The sequence below is a fragment of the Thrips palmi genome, unplaced genomic scaffold, assembly GCF_012932325.1.
Source record: "Thrips palmi isolate BJ-2018 unplaced genomic scaffold, TpBJ-2018v1 HiC_scaffold_10, whole genome shotgun sequence".
NCBI lineage: Eukaryota > Metazoa > Arthropoda > Insecta > Thysanoptera > Thripidae > Thrips > Thrips palmi.
In genome coordinates this window covers 16,365,433-16,381,968 of record NW_023144621.1, presented here as the reverse complement: position 1 = coordinate 16,381,968, position 16,536 = coordinate 16,365,433, and the positions used below count along the sequence as shown (strand labels likewise).

General features: G+C 55.4%; 1 protein-coding gene and 1 long non-coding RNA gene across 3 annotated transcripts; one reads left to right on the top strand and one right to left on the bottom strand.

Annotated features, from left to right (window-relative positions):
* Nucleotides 1–65: 65 nt before the first annotated feature.
* LOC117654333 (pyruvate dehydrogenase (acetyl-transferring) kinase, mitochondrial) lies at nt 66–16,404 on the bottom strand. The gene is made up of 8 exons (XM_034400912.1): nt 16,116–16,404; nt 6,311–6,518; nt 3,035–3,219; nt 2,622–2,795; nt 2,352–2,530; nt 2,118–2,232; nt 1,911–2,020; nt 66–1,830 (listed from the first exon to the last, which is right to left on the bottom strand). The coding sequence occupies exons 1-8, from the start codon at nt 16,213–16,215 to the stop codon at nt 1,669–1,671; spliced, it is 1,233 nt and encodes a 410-aa protein (XP_034256803.1). The 5' UTR covers nt 16,216–16,404; the 3' UTR covers nt 66–1,668.
* LOC117654339 lies at nt 12,512–14,635 on the top strand. 2 transcript variants are annotated; one of them, XR_004588312.1, is made up of 3 exons: nt 12,512–13,503; nt 13,659–13,821; nt 13,922–14,635. It is a non-coding gene; the product is annotated as an uncharacterized LOC117654339 (long non-coding RNA). The 2 variants fall into 2 exon arrangements; XR_004588311.1 differs by having other exon boundaries at nt 12,512–13,516.
* Nucleotides 16,405–16,536: the final 132 nt, after the last annotated feature.

Sequence of the window (16,536 nt, the reverse complement as noted above, 5' to 3'; positions counted from 1 at the left end):
GTTCCCTTTTGTGTTTCTTTGGCAAACGGGCCCTCAACACCTATGAAATGAAAACAAAACCAGCCTTCATCTTACTAAAATATAATTTATTGTACAGTCATGTCATGACAGGGACAATAATCAGCACAACACATTATTTTTATTTTGTCAGTGTCCCTTGAAGAGCTTTGGGTCATAATACAGAGACAACATAATGAGATTCATAACGCTGAGCTGAGAAACCATTTCCATAAAACAAGAATCGACATTTTGTTGTTTACCTAAAATTAGTATTGTCCTTATTTTAGGAAAACAAAATGAGCACCAAGTAATGAGTAACAGAATTGAAAATCCTTCTGAGAATTATAACTGGACCATAGCACATAAATACATGATAATAATCATAAATAATGCTAGATTCTATAAAAATATCTGATCTACAGAACTCGGGCACATATACATCTGGCACAATTCGGGCCAATCTAATGAAGCATTATTATCTGCTTGATTAACATGTCATTCAAATGAATTTCACCGCCCAGCACTGAAATTCAATAAGTCCCTCAGACATTTATACTGAAGAAACTTTCACAAAGACCAAATAATAATAGTATACAAAGACTAGAAAACCAACAGTGGAAATGAATTAAATGTGCAAATACACACAATGAGCAAACAGCACATTTAAAAGTAAAATTAACTTAGTCTCAATACATCACACAAGCAAAAGCTAAAAAAAGCAAAATGAGTACGGTGAATGAAAGTAGATAGCCAAAATTAAGAGTAAAAGCTGTTTTCAACCAAAATATTTGATAGAATTACTAAGTCTGGCATGGGTATCCTGACCACAAAGGGTCCTAAATTTATTTGTCTTGAAGAGGTGTGCGTTGATTCAGAATGTGCTGGGTATATATAGAAAAATACTGTACCATACATACATAATATCGAAATATATTACCTTACTTTCCATCTTCCACACATGTCCAACCTCCAATTTGGCACAGTCTTGAAAGCAACCTACTACCATGAAATTCTGATGATGCGAATTCATTTAGTTTGCCTGAAGTGATTGGATGATTGATTGATCGACTTCAGACCAGCAGAATCACAGGACAGGCAGTGTGAATCAGACGCACAAGAAAGCCTAGTTACTGGTAGTTGAGATATGCATCCATCAATGTCAATAATTAAAATTCACTCCCTTCTCCTACCTTCTACAACCCCTCCAATACATTAACACAGTAGACAATTGTCTTCAAATAACACATGTCAACATAGAATTTGAACAGTTTTATCACAGAGACTTAGAGGAAACGCACGAACCCGACAATCACATATTTAGCTCCTACGTACAATATCGAGTGAAGTATCACTAACAGAAAAACAAAGTAATTGATCAGGTTCAAAAAGAAATGCATGTCTGGACTTGAATAAAAAATTTCATGCAGCTTGTTTAAATGACATTGGACCAACGGAACAATATACTGAAAAATATAAAATCTTTGTAACAGCAAGCAGGTCTAAAAAATGGATATGATGCATTCAATTAAACTCACTTTGTCAATTACAGTTTACCATTAGCTCTAAATAAGTACCTCCTAAACTTTATACAGCCATAAGGGGGATTGTCGGGTGCCAGTGCCCACAATATTAAAGATACAAGTATGACAGATAGAGAGTTTGACACAGTTAACTCATCCTATCACGCATGTATGCATTCCTTGTGGTGAGATGTCTGACACCAAGTGATGACCCATGACTCCAATCATTTGTTGGGATGGCGGTGCGGTAGAACTTGCTCGATGCTTTGTTGAACACTGGTAACAGCTCATTGGCTTCATTTGACAATGCCTGTAAAAAAACAATATAATTATATAAGCGGTAATAAAATTCAAACAAATGAAAATTTTCTTATTTTTCATTCTAATTACCTTCATGTATATCATTGCGTCAGTTCCGAATCCATCACAAGACATGAGTGTAAGGTCCCCATGGAAATAGCGGGCGTAGAGCCGTGAAATGGGCAGTCCATATCCATACCCTGGAAAATAAAATAAAAACCATTTACATGAAAATCAAGTGACTCTTTTTCTCCTCACCAGCAAATCACTTTGCAGTCAAATACGACTGCGGCTCACCAGCTAGGGGTACAGTGTGAGAGTCAGACTTGGACGGCTGAGGGGCAGTGGAGTACATGTAGTGGAAGAGCATGTCGGTGGAGCTGCGAGGGATGCCACCGCCCCTGTCAGACATCTGCAGGCAACACAACACGTCAAGACATACAGAGACAACCCATGTCTATGGACTCAAAAATTATTTTTTTCACAAATTTTTCCAAAACTGGCAGTCTTGAAATCCAAACACGGACAGACCTTGACGCAGATGTCCTCCTTGCCGCGGCAGACCACCACCTCGACGGGGGGCACGCCGTCCTCGGAGTCGCCGTGGTGCTCCATGACGGCGCGCATCGCGTTCTTGAACAGTTCGAACAGCATGTGGTACAGGTGGGACGGCACGTACACGATGCGGATCGGGGCGCCGTGCTCCACGTCTGCAAAAACAAATCAGTCAAAACTTAGATCAATTGGCGGGGATGCGGATTCGAACCCTCGGCCGGTGGCTCACCACATCGTGCCACTCACCATTGATCTCCTTGAGGCGGAGCTCGGGCGAGGAGAGGTAGTACTGGTCGCAGATGAAGCGCGCGTTCTCGTAGGCGTCCTTCACGACGCCGATCAGGTCGCACTGGGGGTCGATGCAGCCGATGTGGCCCGTGGGGTTCTCCGAGCCCTTCACGTCCGAGCCGAACAGCAGGGCTGCGATGCGAGCAGAGACGCGTTCAAGCCATGCACAGTGGGCCAGAAGACCGGTGGAGGCGGTCTAAATTTCGGACGAGTTTTGAGCTCTTGAGTCGCTAAATGGGACTGGAACCGATCGTGTGCCCCACCAATGGATTGCTCTCCGAACGAAGAATCCATTGGTGGGGTCACACGTTCGGTTCGAGTCCCATTTAGCGACTCTAGAGCTCAAAAAGGCGTCTAGAGGTTTTACTCACTGTGCTGGTTGATGAGCATCCGGATGGAGATGCGCGACATGTAGAAGCGGTCCAGGAAGTACTGGATGCTGTTGTCTGTCTGCTGGTCCACGGAGTGGGACTCCTTGAGCTCCATCACGCCCTGGGCCATGGTCTGCACCACGTCGGAGTGCCGGTTCCGAACGCGCACTAGCGTCTCGCAGAACCTGCCATGCAACAAGCGCAAAATAAATAAATGCACATCCAAAACACAACACGGCCATTGTGTTCCTCCATTCCTGTGTTCTTTTTTCACTCATTCGCTCTGCAACTACACCAGAAAATTTACGGCATAATTAAATTTAAATTGGCCGTCTCTCGATCACAGCCCAGTGGGAGAGGAGAGCATTGTGATGGTGATGGGGTGGCCCGGGGTGGCCCAGGGTGGAGAGGGGGATCCATCCCAACAGGCTGCACCTCTGACTTAGTGCACGCCAGCCTATTTTAGCGGCCAACTACTGTACACGTACACACCCACACGCCCACACGCGCCTTTGTAGATTAAATCAAATCCCCCCGCCGCTGCCGCGCTGCCGTTGGCGGGAGAGGAGAGCCACGACCGCAGCAACATTGGACAGGGCCGCGCCGCCGCGCCAAAAACTAGAGAATTTTACGGCAGGGCAAGGTGCACAGTGCACGGCAACTATGTTGTGCAACTTCGGCGACGGCAGTGTGCTCTCAGTCTACTACTGACATAGAAAAAGCCTCGCTGATAATGCCTTACAGAGCTACTCGGAGGCACTGTCAAAACCGACTATGCATCTCAGTGATAATCTTTTTGGTTGCAAAGATATGACATTTTCCGGCAAAATCTTACTCAACTATTCAAAGACTAAAAAGGCCCAGGCCTCGTGCAATCCATCCGGAAGAATCTCGATACGGTGACTTTACAGCGTGCAAACTGTCACACTGTCACGCGAGCTTGTTGTCGCCGCCGATTTTCGTCTTTTCTTTTTCATCGGCAACTGTCGCGGTATCCGTTGTGTGATAAACCCGATCGCCTTCGAGAAAAGTATTACAAATGTTGGGCAACGCGTGGCCCGTGCGTGCTCTGCTTGTTTTCGGGCCACTTTGTTTTTGTTGTTGTTTTTATTTTCTCCTCGCGCCCCACCCCTTCCTTCCGCGGCCAGCTTCAATGCCAGCATAGTCAATCGGAAGGATGTCGCTCCGTCTCTCTCGCACTCGCGGCGCGTGCTGTAGGGGCTGTAGGGGTGCGAGAGAGACGGTGCTGCATCGCTGGGCAGCAGCCCTCGAGCGCTGACGTCAAACCACCCACCCCCCGCCAGGCCGCCAGCCTCGCAGGTACCGCCGTACCGCCCCAGCAGACGTCGCTCTGTCTCTCTCGCACTCGCGCGGCGTCTCGTATGGGTGCGAGAGAGACAGGGCGACGCGCTCGGCATCGGCCTGCTGGTGCCGCTTGCACCCTTCCAGCCCTCGGCGTAAATTCAGGGTCGGGCCAATCACGAGCCCAGCCGGCTCCGTCTCTGTCGCACTCATGGGGTGGGCGAGAGAGAGAGAGACAGCCAAACCAGAGGCGCCAGAAGTGCCCGTCAATCCGAGAGAGCTGCTCCACGCCAACGACCCCCAAAGGACCTCCAACCTCCAGCGAGGCGCCTCCCTGCGCGCATAGCGCCTGCGAGGCGGGCAACGGGCAACCCCCACGCACCGGCGCGCCGCGCGCCGCAGCGTGGCCTAGCCAGCACGGCGCCCGGCCGCCCGGCCCGGCCCCGCCCAGCCAGCCCCGCCCCGCCCAGCCACACCGCCGGCAAACAGGGAGCAGGAACTCCAAGGACGCCGACCGCCAAGGGCGCCAAGGGCAAGCGGAGAAGGGCAGCAAAAGGGGCGGCGGTGGAGAGCCCCGCGAGTGCGACAGAGACAGAGCGACGAATCGGTCGGGAGGAAAGGGTGGAGGAGGACGAGTCGATAAGAAGGGACGAGGACGACAACACCCGACACGACCTCACCGTCCTGTTGTCAGCCCGTCACCGCCAGGCCGCCGGGCCGCCAGCAGGACGTCACAGTGGGCCAGAAGACCGGTGGAGGCGGACAAAACTCTAGACGCGTTTTGAGCTCCAGAGGCGCTAAATTGGACTCGAACCGAACGACGTGTGACCCCACCAATGGATTGCTCTCCGAGCGAGGAATCTATTGGTGGGGTCACACGTTTGGTTCGAGTCCAACTTAGCGCCTCTGGAGCTCAAAACGCGTCGAGGGTTTCGGCCGCCTCCACCGGTCTTCCGGCCCACTGTGGGCTGCATGCCGGGACCGGGACGCCCCCCGGGACGCCCTCCGCTCCCGACAGCCCGGAATGCCATTATCGCCCGCTTCCCACTTCCAGGACCTTGTCCAGGACTTCCAAGCCGCGCCATCCCCGCGCGCTCCCAAGGCCGCAGACTATCACGCCCAGCGTCGGGCGGGCATCACGAACCCGTCAGCCAGCAGGGCAGCACAGCCAGCACAGCCAGCACCCGCCGGGGCGGAAAGGGCGCCGGGCGCTGGAGCGCGCGATAAAAGTTGAAAAAAAAAACAACAAAAAAACAGAGTGTAATCCACCATTACTCTGCGGGACATCCCCTCGCCCTGCTCCTTCTGCTTTCCTCGGCGAGATACACCAATAAATGAACATCTTGGAAATTCGGGATGCAGAATGTCACGTGGGTTGGAGGAGGGGCAGTCCTTCAGCGGTGGCAGAACCCTCAAGTGGAGAGGAAGGATGAAGCATTCAAGTGACGCATCCCTCTCTCTTTCTCTCTTCCCCTTCGCTCGGTCCCCTGCACCCTCGACCTCCTACCCCCTCCCCTCGCCCGGTGACATTCTTTGAGCCAGGACCTTGCCAACAGTCCCTTCCCTCCCCTTCCTCCTTCGCCGACCCACGGCAAGGCAGGGCCGGGCAGGGCCGGGCAGGGCACACAGCTGGGGCCGCGAGCAGTCCGCCTGTCTGTCTGTCCGTCCGCCTGTCCGTCCGTCGGGCCTGAACACCGTGCCAAGCCGGCGGCGACATGTGTTTAGGCACCGACTCGCCGGCCGGCCGGCAAACCAGGAAACCCCTCGTACATTTTGCGTCATTTTATTTGCAAAAATGTTTAAAAATCTCAAATAAAAAATTTAGCAAAACCATGAAAATTAAAAATACATGTAGTCGACATGGACATGAGCGGTTCACAACTGCGTAAGGCAAAGTCATGCCCGCCCTTTTCACAGTCTATCTTTACAGCGTACTCGCCAAATGAAACAACAAAGAGACAAATGGCTGCCCACCTGTCCAGTGTGCCGGCGCTGACGTCCGACTTCTCGAAGGCGATGATGTCGTCGAAGGAGCGCGCGTACCAGTCCGTCACCAGCACGACGGACGGCATCCTGGTCAGGTTCTCGGGCAGCAGGGCGATCTCCTTCATGATGTTGGCCAGCCTCACGGGCAGCTCCTTGCGCAGGAACGTGTACGACTTGCGCTCGCACGCCTGGTAGCCTGCGCCAACAAAAACAACAGTCAGCAACGACAAAAACAACAGCAAACAACGATTTTTCGGTTAAATTTTTTTAAGGAGATAAAGAGGGTAGGTGGAAATTCGTCGTCAGTCGTGCGCGAGCTGTGAGCTGTGCGTACCTTGGGTACAGTAACTAAACATTTTTCCGAATAAAAATGTTTTTATTGTTTTGTTTTTAATTTTTGATTGCAGGTGTAGTGAGGCAGGGAATCGGGACAGTGTGCTGGCGGCTGGCGGCGAGGCGGCAGGCAATTGAGCTCCTCAAGGTCACCATGATCCTCGCTCGGAGCTTCGCGATCAACGAGTCCAGCTCTCTCGGGCACTTCCGACTTGAGCGACAGAGACAGCAACACACTAGGCCGACGTCAGGCCGACGCCAGGGCGACGCCCCCGCAGGCACGCACCCGACGCAAAACCCGAAGAACGGCGGCGACGCTTGGATGCGACCCAAGTGAGCCCCAGAAAGCAACACCCGTCTCTCCGCCATGACTAACTAATGGTTCCAGTGAGTACTGTACCGGGAGTCGGTCAGACACCGGATTGATGTTGAGGCTCTCGCACGGAAACGAGGGCAGGAGGTGAGAAAATATCGTGCAGGCAAGAGCTGCACGTGCACTGTGTACTCAGAGTTCTTGTGTGCGCAAAAGCACTGCGACTTCAGAGAACACTTCATTAAGCCAAAGACACTTAATCGTCAAATGGCACCAGCCAGCAGGGAGACGTCGCTACTCCGCGCAAACTGACTTCAAGAGGCGTGGGGTAGCGACGGCCGGGGTCGAGACTGGGTCGAGGCTGGGTCGAGCCTCCCGCTGGACGTCGTGTTGGTACACAAGTCCACAACCCGTGGCGGCCCGCGGTCTGCCAAGTCCGCGGCACAGGAACTCCAACGTTCCCGCTATCTAGCCCGCCTACTGTACTGTAAGTGTACGGACAGAGGTGGAAAAACGGAGCAAATGGACCAAGCGATCCGGTGGCTCGAACCAAACGTGTGACCCCACCACACCAATGGATTCCCCGTTCAGAGAGCAAGCCATTGGTGGGGTCACACGTTCCGTTCGAGTCCCATTTAGCGACTCTGGAACTCAAAACGCGTTGAGCAATTTGGCCGCCTCAAAAACCCACATTGCAGTACGCATTGGTGCCAAGGGCGAGTTGCGCGCTGCCGGTTCAAATTGCAACGAGATAGCCCCAGAGATACCCTACTGTGTCGACGGGTGCCAGGGCACTCGAAACTCTGTGCGAGCAAGCACGCGTATGTGTGCGAGAGCTGAACGAAGAAGCACTGCTGGCGTGAGCGAGAGAGACGGTTAGTAGTACTACGCTGCGTCTATGACCCGGTTGGGTCCGCATGGCGGAGCATGGCGGAGCATGGCGGCTTCAGAAGGCCGTCCGCTATCTGCCCCGCCCGGCCGGCGCGACGTCTGGGACAGCCTGGGGTAAATGGGGCAGACGGGTCGCGGCCTACGCCACCGCGTCAACGCGTCAACGACAACGTTTGTTTTCCTCTCCACTGACCACAGTGTGTCCGACGGGCCGGCCTAACCACCACGAATAACAGCACGCCCCCCGTAACACCATAGTCCGCCTCAGACACTCTCAAAACCTACCAAGCCCTTAATCAAAAACAAACTATTTTGAAGAAGTATTACAAAGAAAAACCTTAGAAATTTACGAACTAATTCTTTCGTTTGTTTATAACAAACAGTAAGTGGTTTGTACCTTACATAGACTCAAAATACTTGGCAAGGTTGTAAGCGTGCACAGTACACCAGCGGATTGATAACAAGGAAGAGGGAAAGGCCTAGAAGGTGTTCGGGTCCTCAGGACGCGATTGCGGAGTACAACGTTCAATCCGCACCCACACAGACAAACAACGCACACACACGAAGGGGCCTTTTGAGCAACAGCTGTTTTTAAGGCGCCGGCCGTTCTTATCAGGCCGCTTCGCCTTGCAGCGGCGGGAGCCACACCTCCCACGCCCCGCCACGCCACGCCTCGCCCCCGCCGCGCCGCAAGCCAAGAGTCTGAAAAGCCAGGCCGTTGTCCCCGCCGGGCGGCCAGGCCAGGCTGCCGGCAACACGTTGGCCTCGCCGGCATGCGAGCACAGAAATAAGTAGGAGGGGAAGAAAAAAAGAGGCGAAAACGACGTCCATTTAGCGTCGTCTCGTCGCAGAGCGAACCCTGACCCGCTCCTCGACGCCCGTAGCGTCGATTCCATTTCGAGTTTCGAGTGCAAACATTGAAGAGTCGAGGCTAGAAAAGAAGCGCGCGCCAAGCTAAATGTTTAGCGAGAGTGCCAAACAACACCACATTGGTCGATCACATAGCACGGCGGGCTCGGGATCGATTCCCTTCGCGTGCGAGGGTGTAATCACACTTCATTCCAAGAAGAACGGTGGAGGCGACCGAAACTCTAGACGCGTTTTGAGCTCCAGCGTCGCTAAGCAAGCAGGACTCGAACCGAGCGTGTGGCCCACCAACGGATGGTTCAGAGAGCCATCCATTGGTGGGGTCACACGTTCGCTTCGAGCTCCAGGATCCTAATCTCAAAACGCGTCTAGAATATTGACCGCGTCCACCGGTCTTCTGGCCCACTGTGGGGCCGGAGAGAAAGTTCGTCGACTGTCGACTTTTGGCAGGTGGTGTTGTTTTGATGACGTTCGTGACGAGAGCGTCGTGTTGTTATTGACGTGGAAGTGACTTCGCGGAATCGGGTAAACGCGGCGGCGCGCATCGACCGAGCGGCGGAACCGGATAATGGGGGAGAGAGAGAGAGAGTGGGTGGGGAGAACCGGTTCCATCCGGTCTGCCTCCGTGGAGCAGCAGCCAGCAGCGCCAGCAGCAGCGCACGAGGCCGTGGGGCACTGGACGGGATGGATAAGCTAGACCGTCCCTGCAGCCAACCTCGCGCGCAAACCCTCGATATCTCGAAAACCGGACGGATATCCACCAGAACCCGTGAAACAAGACCTGTCCAAACCCAAAACAGGGGCAACCGTTGCTTCTTCGCGCGGACCGCAGAAAGCAGGAAAAGCCCCAGGCGTCCCAATGCACCACGTGCCCACCCAGTCGCCCCAGTCGCCTCCAGCAGCGGAGCAAGCCAGGAGATGACCGATTGCGTAACAACAAGTACAGTGCCACAGCCAGTGGCAGCCAGGGGGCTCGTCCCGCCGGCCTGCTTGAAAGTCAAATGCATCGGCCGGCGGCTCGAGGCAGGCTTGCGCCGCTTGCGCACGGACGTCACACCAAGTGTCGCCAAGGGGCGTCCCGCCGTCCCCGTCACAGGCCGTGGCGTAGGGCAGTGGCTGGCAGTGGCGTGGGGAGGGGCCGCACAGTGGGCCAGAAGACCGGTGGAGGCGGCCGAAATTCTAGACGCGTTTTGAGCCCCCGAGTCGCTAAATGGCACTCGAACCGAACGTGTGACCCCACCAATGGATTGCTCTCCGAACGAGGACTCCATTGGTGGGGTCACACGTTCGGTTCGAGTCCCATTTAGCGACTCTGAAGCTCAAAACGCGTCCAGAACTTTTCTGCCTCCACCGGCCCACAGTGGGTCGCTTGTGCCCAAGACACCCCTTTTTGCGTGGCTGCGCCACTAGAATGGCAAGAGTCTCCAAATTTCGCTCTCACATTAAGATGAAATTAAAAGCGGGGTGACAACAGTGAACTGTGCACACTGTTCGCAGCGCCCGTTAAGCCAAATGAGCCGACATGAGTCATTGCACTGTATGTAGTTCCCGCGGCTCGGCGCGGCAAAACATGTCTTTATCAAGGCTTTATGGAGGCTGCCGGCTTGCCCTGGCTTGCCCAACGGCAACGCGTGCGCCGCCATGCGTCGCCACCAAGGAGTCAACAGCGGAATTGGCAGGAAGTGCAGCGCGTCATCGGCCGCGTCACATTCAGGCCGTCCTGGCCGCCAGCCTGGCCGCCAGCCCCGTCTGGGCGGCGGGCACCACGCCCCCGCGGCCCTCTAGCGCGCTAGCCCCCCCGCCCGAGCAGGCAGCCAGACCGCCAGGCAGGCGGCATGGCTAGCATTAGCGCCGCTCGCGACGACAGCGCGAGGGGAAGGGCAGTCAGTCGTTTTCTCGCACCTATACGGGACGCGCCACGAGTGCGAGAGAGACAGAGCGACGGTAGGGCCTTTCATTTTCACCTAAGGGACGACGTCGCGACGTAGACGGAGGCCTCCAGGGCGTGGCTCTGCCAGGCTCTGCCAGGCTGACGCGCCCCTAATAGGGTTGCCACCCAATCAGCTCCGCGACACTTGCAGTCTGGATCCCCATCCGGAACGGATTAGCATTGTTCTTGATGTAGCCACCTATGTGGGTCAGCCTATCGTCCGCCAAGGTGACGGAACGCCCCGCCACGCCCCGCCACGCCCCGCCACGCCCCGCCCGCCCCGCCACGCCCCGCCCCGCCACGCCCCGCCACGCCCGATAGTCTACTCGTCTCCGCGCGTGGCGAACCTCAGCACGACTCGCGAAAAAGTCACCAGCGTAAACACCAAAGGACGCGGTGCCGTCCCTTGAGGTGCGAACAGGGAGGGAAGAAGGAGGGAGAGAGAGGGAAGTCCGTCCGGCTGAAACCAGATCGCGGCGCGCCGCCCCCAGGACCAGGACCAGCCGGCTACATCGCCCTACCTCGCCGCGCCCCGGGGTGAAGGTGGCCACCCTAGGCTGCCGGAGCCACACGGTGCGATAGGGTTGCCATTCTTCCCGAGTGGCCGCGATGCCGCGATACATCGAGCGTCTTTATTTCCTGGCCTTCCCCGCCGCCGAGTCGGGCCTGAGGAACTGCCCACCAATTATGCCCCCCCCCCTTTCCCGAGGCCCGCGAGGCGGCGCAGGGCAGCGCCCAGCAGCGCCTTGTCGCGTGGTCAAAGCCAAGGACGCGGAAGCAGCGCGAGACGTCCTTGGCGACGAGCGACGACCTCACACAGTGGTCCAGAAGACCGGTGGAGGCGGCCCAAACTCTAGACAGACGCGTTTTCAGCTCCTGAGCCGCTAAGCAGGACTCGAACCGAACGTAATGGATTGCTCGTTCGGAGAGCAATCTATTGGAAGGGTCACACTCAAAACAGCACAATGCTTGTCACGAGTGGGAGTACTTGACACCGCATCACTGTAAACCAAAGTGCGAGTCACCACTGTTGAGCCGTTCGGTCGTCATCGCGATGACGTGAGCGAGTATCGAGTACTAAACAGCAGGACAAACAGTTCAAGTGGGCCGGAAAAACGCTCCTCGGTCCGCCACGTCTAAAATCGCAGCACGCGGAAACGAAACAGTTTCGGAGAGACGCTAAAAATTGGCGCGTGGATTGCCATGCGCGACCTCGAGCTCCCCGCTGGGATGCATCGTTCTTCCGCGAGGCCGGAAACCGCAGCAAAAAGGCCCAAACTTGGCGAAAACAATTAGTCGCAACAGCAGGGCGCGCCGAACGCGGCCACGTAATGTGCAACACGTAATATGCAAATGAGCACGGCGGGGCGGGGCGTGCCTAGGCGTGCTCAGCGACGACTCTGGCCAAAACAAAGGGATCGAAGAGGCACCGCCCTTCGCCGTCAACATCGCATTCCTAACCAACAACAGTTGAAACATCAAAATTTATTTTTCTGCTTTTTTAATTTATTTATTTTTTCTGGGTGAAATGATGCCACTAATTTCAATTCGGCCAGCAGGGGGGCGATTGAAACGGAAAGCGATGCGGTCGCCCGATAGCCGAATCCAGCTGAACGCAGTGACAAGCAATTAGTAGTAAATATCCTCCATAAACACATTCTTTCGGGCGGGCGGGCGCTGGACGGGCTGGGTGCATGCCATGCAGGCAGTGCCGGCAATGCAGACGACGTGGGCCCAAGGTGACACCACCGTCCGTCCGCACAGATTGTCTGCAATGACACGGCTTGTTAGAATTCGGACTCGATGCCTCGGGGCGAGACGCCGATTAGAGACGGTGTGCAAACCGAGCGGAAAGGAGAAGAAAAGAAGAAGAAAATTGGCAGCCCGTTCAAATGGCGCGCGCGCCATGAGGAAAACACAAAATTCCAGTTTGACGAAGACAGCGTAGTCAAACAGTTTCATAAGCGCTGGGTGTTGATGTGGGAACGGGTATCGTAGGCTGGCATGCAAACACAATGATTGTTGGGGGAAATGCAAGACGATGTTCCCGCGCGACCTCTTCACTTCACGGCTGACCTATAGACGAGCCCGGACGACATTTAGATAAAAGAAGAGCAAACGACAGCCACTTTTCCGCGAGGGTAAGGGCAATAGCCGCAGGCTGGGACCTCTGGCCGCCTCTGGCTGGGACCGCGTGGACCCGCCGTTCGCCCTTACCTTCGGTTCCTTCGGGTCCTTCGAGCTCCACGCGGGCACGTCGCCAGGGGGCCCACAGCCGACCGGTCAACGGAATAAAAACAAGAAAAAAGACAGGCATCTCTCGAAATTTAGAGCAAGGTTTCGCTGGTTCATACTGTGCTGCCACAGGTTACCCTAAGAGAGAGTGGTCCAGAGCCAAGTTCGTTGGAGGCAATTCGTAACACACAACTCAGGGCAGAGGGTATGACTTGCCAGAAAATCCGAAGACCACACCGCACTTGAGTGGGCTATGCGAACTTGAGGTGATTCTTGGCGTGCATAAACACTATCGATCCTCTAACGCCCCTGGCGTCAGGCGCCCCTGGCATTCCCTGCTTCCTCGAGCGTGGCGACGCCCCACGCCCCTGTTGCCTTGAGGCCCCACCGTCCGAGCAACACTAGTAGTGTGCTGGTCTGCTCCAGAGGCGGCAGAGTGCATCTCCAACCGACAATGCCATGACATCGAAGACGATCTGCCACTCGCCTTGACGGCAGCTTTCCCGGGACAGAGTTTCGCCGATTTTACTATTCGCTCTGTTTTCTAAACCCTATTACACTAAGCAGCCTTTCTCGTCAATCTTAGAAAGGGCAGATCTTGTCCACTAGAAGGTAAGCAAAAAAGGTGCGAAAGAGACTCAAGACACGACACATAGTGCATACTTGTCGCGATTTTCCCGCGTTTATTTTGAACAGTGCCTGTTTCTTATGCGTTGTTTTCTTTTTTGGTGTGTGTGTGTCCCTTTACGCGGACTCGACGCTCAAAGGGCACAAGGGCCTGCCCAGGGCAGCCCAGGGCTCGGTGCAATGCTAAACCAGACGTCCCCCAGACGTGCATTGAACGTTGCCCCGCGAGACGAGGACGTCGCGTCTGGCTCATTGACGAGAAAGACAGAGACAACACGACAAGGAGAATACTACAGTAACCAAGTATTATCTACCAAGTTAAAAAAAATCACTGTTTTTTTTTCAAGCATTTTTAGAAGTGTTTTTAAGAAATTTATTTTCTTTGTTTTTGGCATGCAAACAGGTGTTTCATATCGATGTTTTTCTACACCCTGGCTGTGTTTCCAAGTCCTTCTGCGCGGAAGGAAGAAAGAAAAAAAAAACAAAGGAGCATCGACTTCCGCGCACACTTCGCCGCGGCGTGGATCCAGTTTCCGAGATCCCTTCCCTGCCACCACACCACAACAACAACTGGGATGGCGAGGCGTAAGAGCCGCGAATCGCGGATTAGCGACCCGGTGCCAAATCCTTCCACGCGCCGAAGCACTCGGTCGCACTCGGAATTACCGGCCCTATCGGCTGTTCGAGTGGCCGTCGGTTCGCTCGCGCAACCCGACATTGTCGCACACTCGTCCTTTGGTCCTTCCCGGCACGTGGCGCCGCGCAAAGCCGCAAAGCACACTGCCAAGACGCCAAGTCGACACGGACCACGAGTCCTTACTGCCAGTTCTTTCGGCTCTAAAACATTTCGAAAAATTTACACAATGGTCTCTCAGTCAAAGTAAAGTTTACTTTTTTAAAAAATCCGAATCTTTTTGATGTGCCACCTTGTGTGCCACCCCTTTTATCGAATGCAAATTATGAATAATGCCCCCTAGCTCCCCCCCAAAAAAGCCAGCGGCCCCAAACTAACTCTGTGGTGCACACAGCCCGGCGGGTGGATTAAGAATTAATCTGCGATTGGCTTTTGCGGCCGCCTCGTGACCCCAGCTGTCGTGACCCTCTCTCTCTCTCTCTCTCTCTCTCTCTCTCGCACCCATGGAGCGTCCCGCACGGGTGCGAGAGAGACGGACCGACAGCCCGCTGGGGACAAAGACCAAGCCCGCCGCGGTCTGCGGCCCACCGCGTCCAGGGCGACACGCATCGCGTGCAAACCTGCGGCCGAGCGAGCGTGCGCCGACACTGCAAAAAATAAGCTGCAACAACAACAAAAACATTGTGTGTGTGTGAGAGACTCCAGCCATCATCGACGCCGTGCCGGAGGATCCTCGCAGAAGCAGCTCCGTCGTAGAGGGCAGGGCAACGCTCTCGCCGAAACAGGACCAAGGACCCAATGACCCAAAGACTAAAAGTTTCCGTGCCAAGCTTGGGTGGGACGAAGAAAAAAGGGGGGATTGTTGAGATTCAGGTACCTTGGAGCACGAGACAGGTAGATAATACGCAGGTGACTGTCGGACAGACGAGGAGAAAGACAGACAGACTTCCCTCGCTGGAGACGCTGGAGACTGGAGGGAGAGAGAAAGAGCGTTGGCGAGCGGAAAGCTACCGGCTGGACCAGGGTGGACCAGGGCGGCCAGGGGATGGCTGGCATGGCCCGCGCTTTGACTAGCCGCGAGACGGAGAGAGACTGCCTCCATCTTGTGGCCAAACCCTCGCCAGCGCACCTCCGCGACGGGGTGCACGACCTGTGCCAAGACGACCCCGTCGCCGGCGTCCCCGGCCAGTGGCGGCTTCCTCCCCTTTCGCGCCCCAACCCCTGGGGCCGGGCTGGGGCCAGGCTTGAGCGCCGTTGGTGCCGTTGGAACCCGCAGTCGTACCGTACCCAGTGAGAAAGTAGTAACCCAAGCGCCGCAGCCCAGGGTACCCCATCGAGGTTCTCCCCGACCACCCCAACCCCAACCCAGCCCCGGGGACAGACCGGGAGGTACCCAGGATAGGCGGACACGTCGCCAGGGGCCGAGGGGGCCGAGGGGGGCGACGCGAGGCGGTTGTCACGTCATTTTTGCACGGCCGAGCTGATGCAACTAGGGGTGACTTTCCTCACAGGGATGGGGCAGCCGGGCACAGAGTGCGCCCACACCGTTAGGCACAAGCCAGGCGACGGCCAGCAGCGTCCACAGAGAAAGGGAGCAACATGAAACTTTACCCGGCGAGAGAGGGGGGCAATGCCCTTCAACAGCTGTGCACCACTGTGCACCCACTGCAAGGGGCGCCGAAACGGGGGCGCTGCAACTGCACCGGAGCCGCAAGCCCGGTGACAACCGCGGCGGCCGCAAGAGGGAAGGAAGGGCAGGCAGCCACTTTGGCAGTCGGGGGTGCAGCGCGGTGGTAGGTCACCCAGCGGACAGCGTAAACAACGTAAACAACAGCAGGCAGAAGCAGACCACGTAAAGGTTATGGCAGGAGAGGGGTCCGAGAGACAGGCGCGTCTGGTCCGGCACTGCACTGCCGCGGCACGGCAGAGCGCGGGGTTGCGTTCAACACACTGCCAAACTCACCGAAATCCATGAACTGCTTGATGGACAGCGGCGAAGGGTTGAACTGCGAGTAGAAGTCCAGCATTTTGGTCAAACTACACAGATACCGTGTGGGCCGCATCTTAGCTGGCGCAGGGGGGCGCCCCGGCTGCAGCGAACGTGAGACGAAGGCCGAAATCGGGCTGTTACGCTATTACAGATCGCAAGCGACGGTTCCACTCGCGGACCTCACTTTATGTCCTCGGTACTCATCGGTGCAGTGACCACTACTCCCCGCTTCCTCCCTCGCATGTCTCTCCTCCATTGATTAAAAATTTGCGCCTTGTAAGTTGAGCAGAACGTTCTCTAGAGCTTACTCGAAGGCAGTGACGCGCCCTCTCGAACACGTAAAGGGGCAACCGGCATCGCAAGTCGACTGCCGGGGGTGCGAGAACTTGGCTCA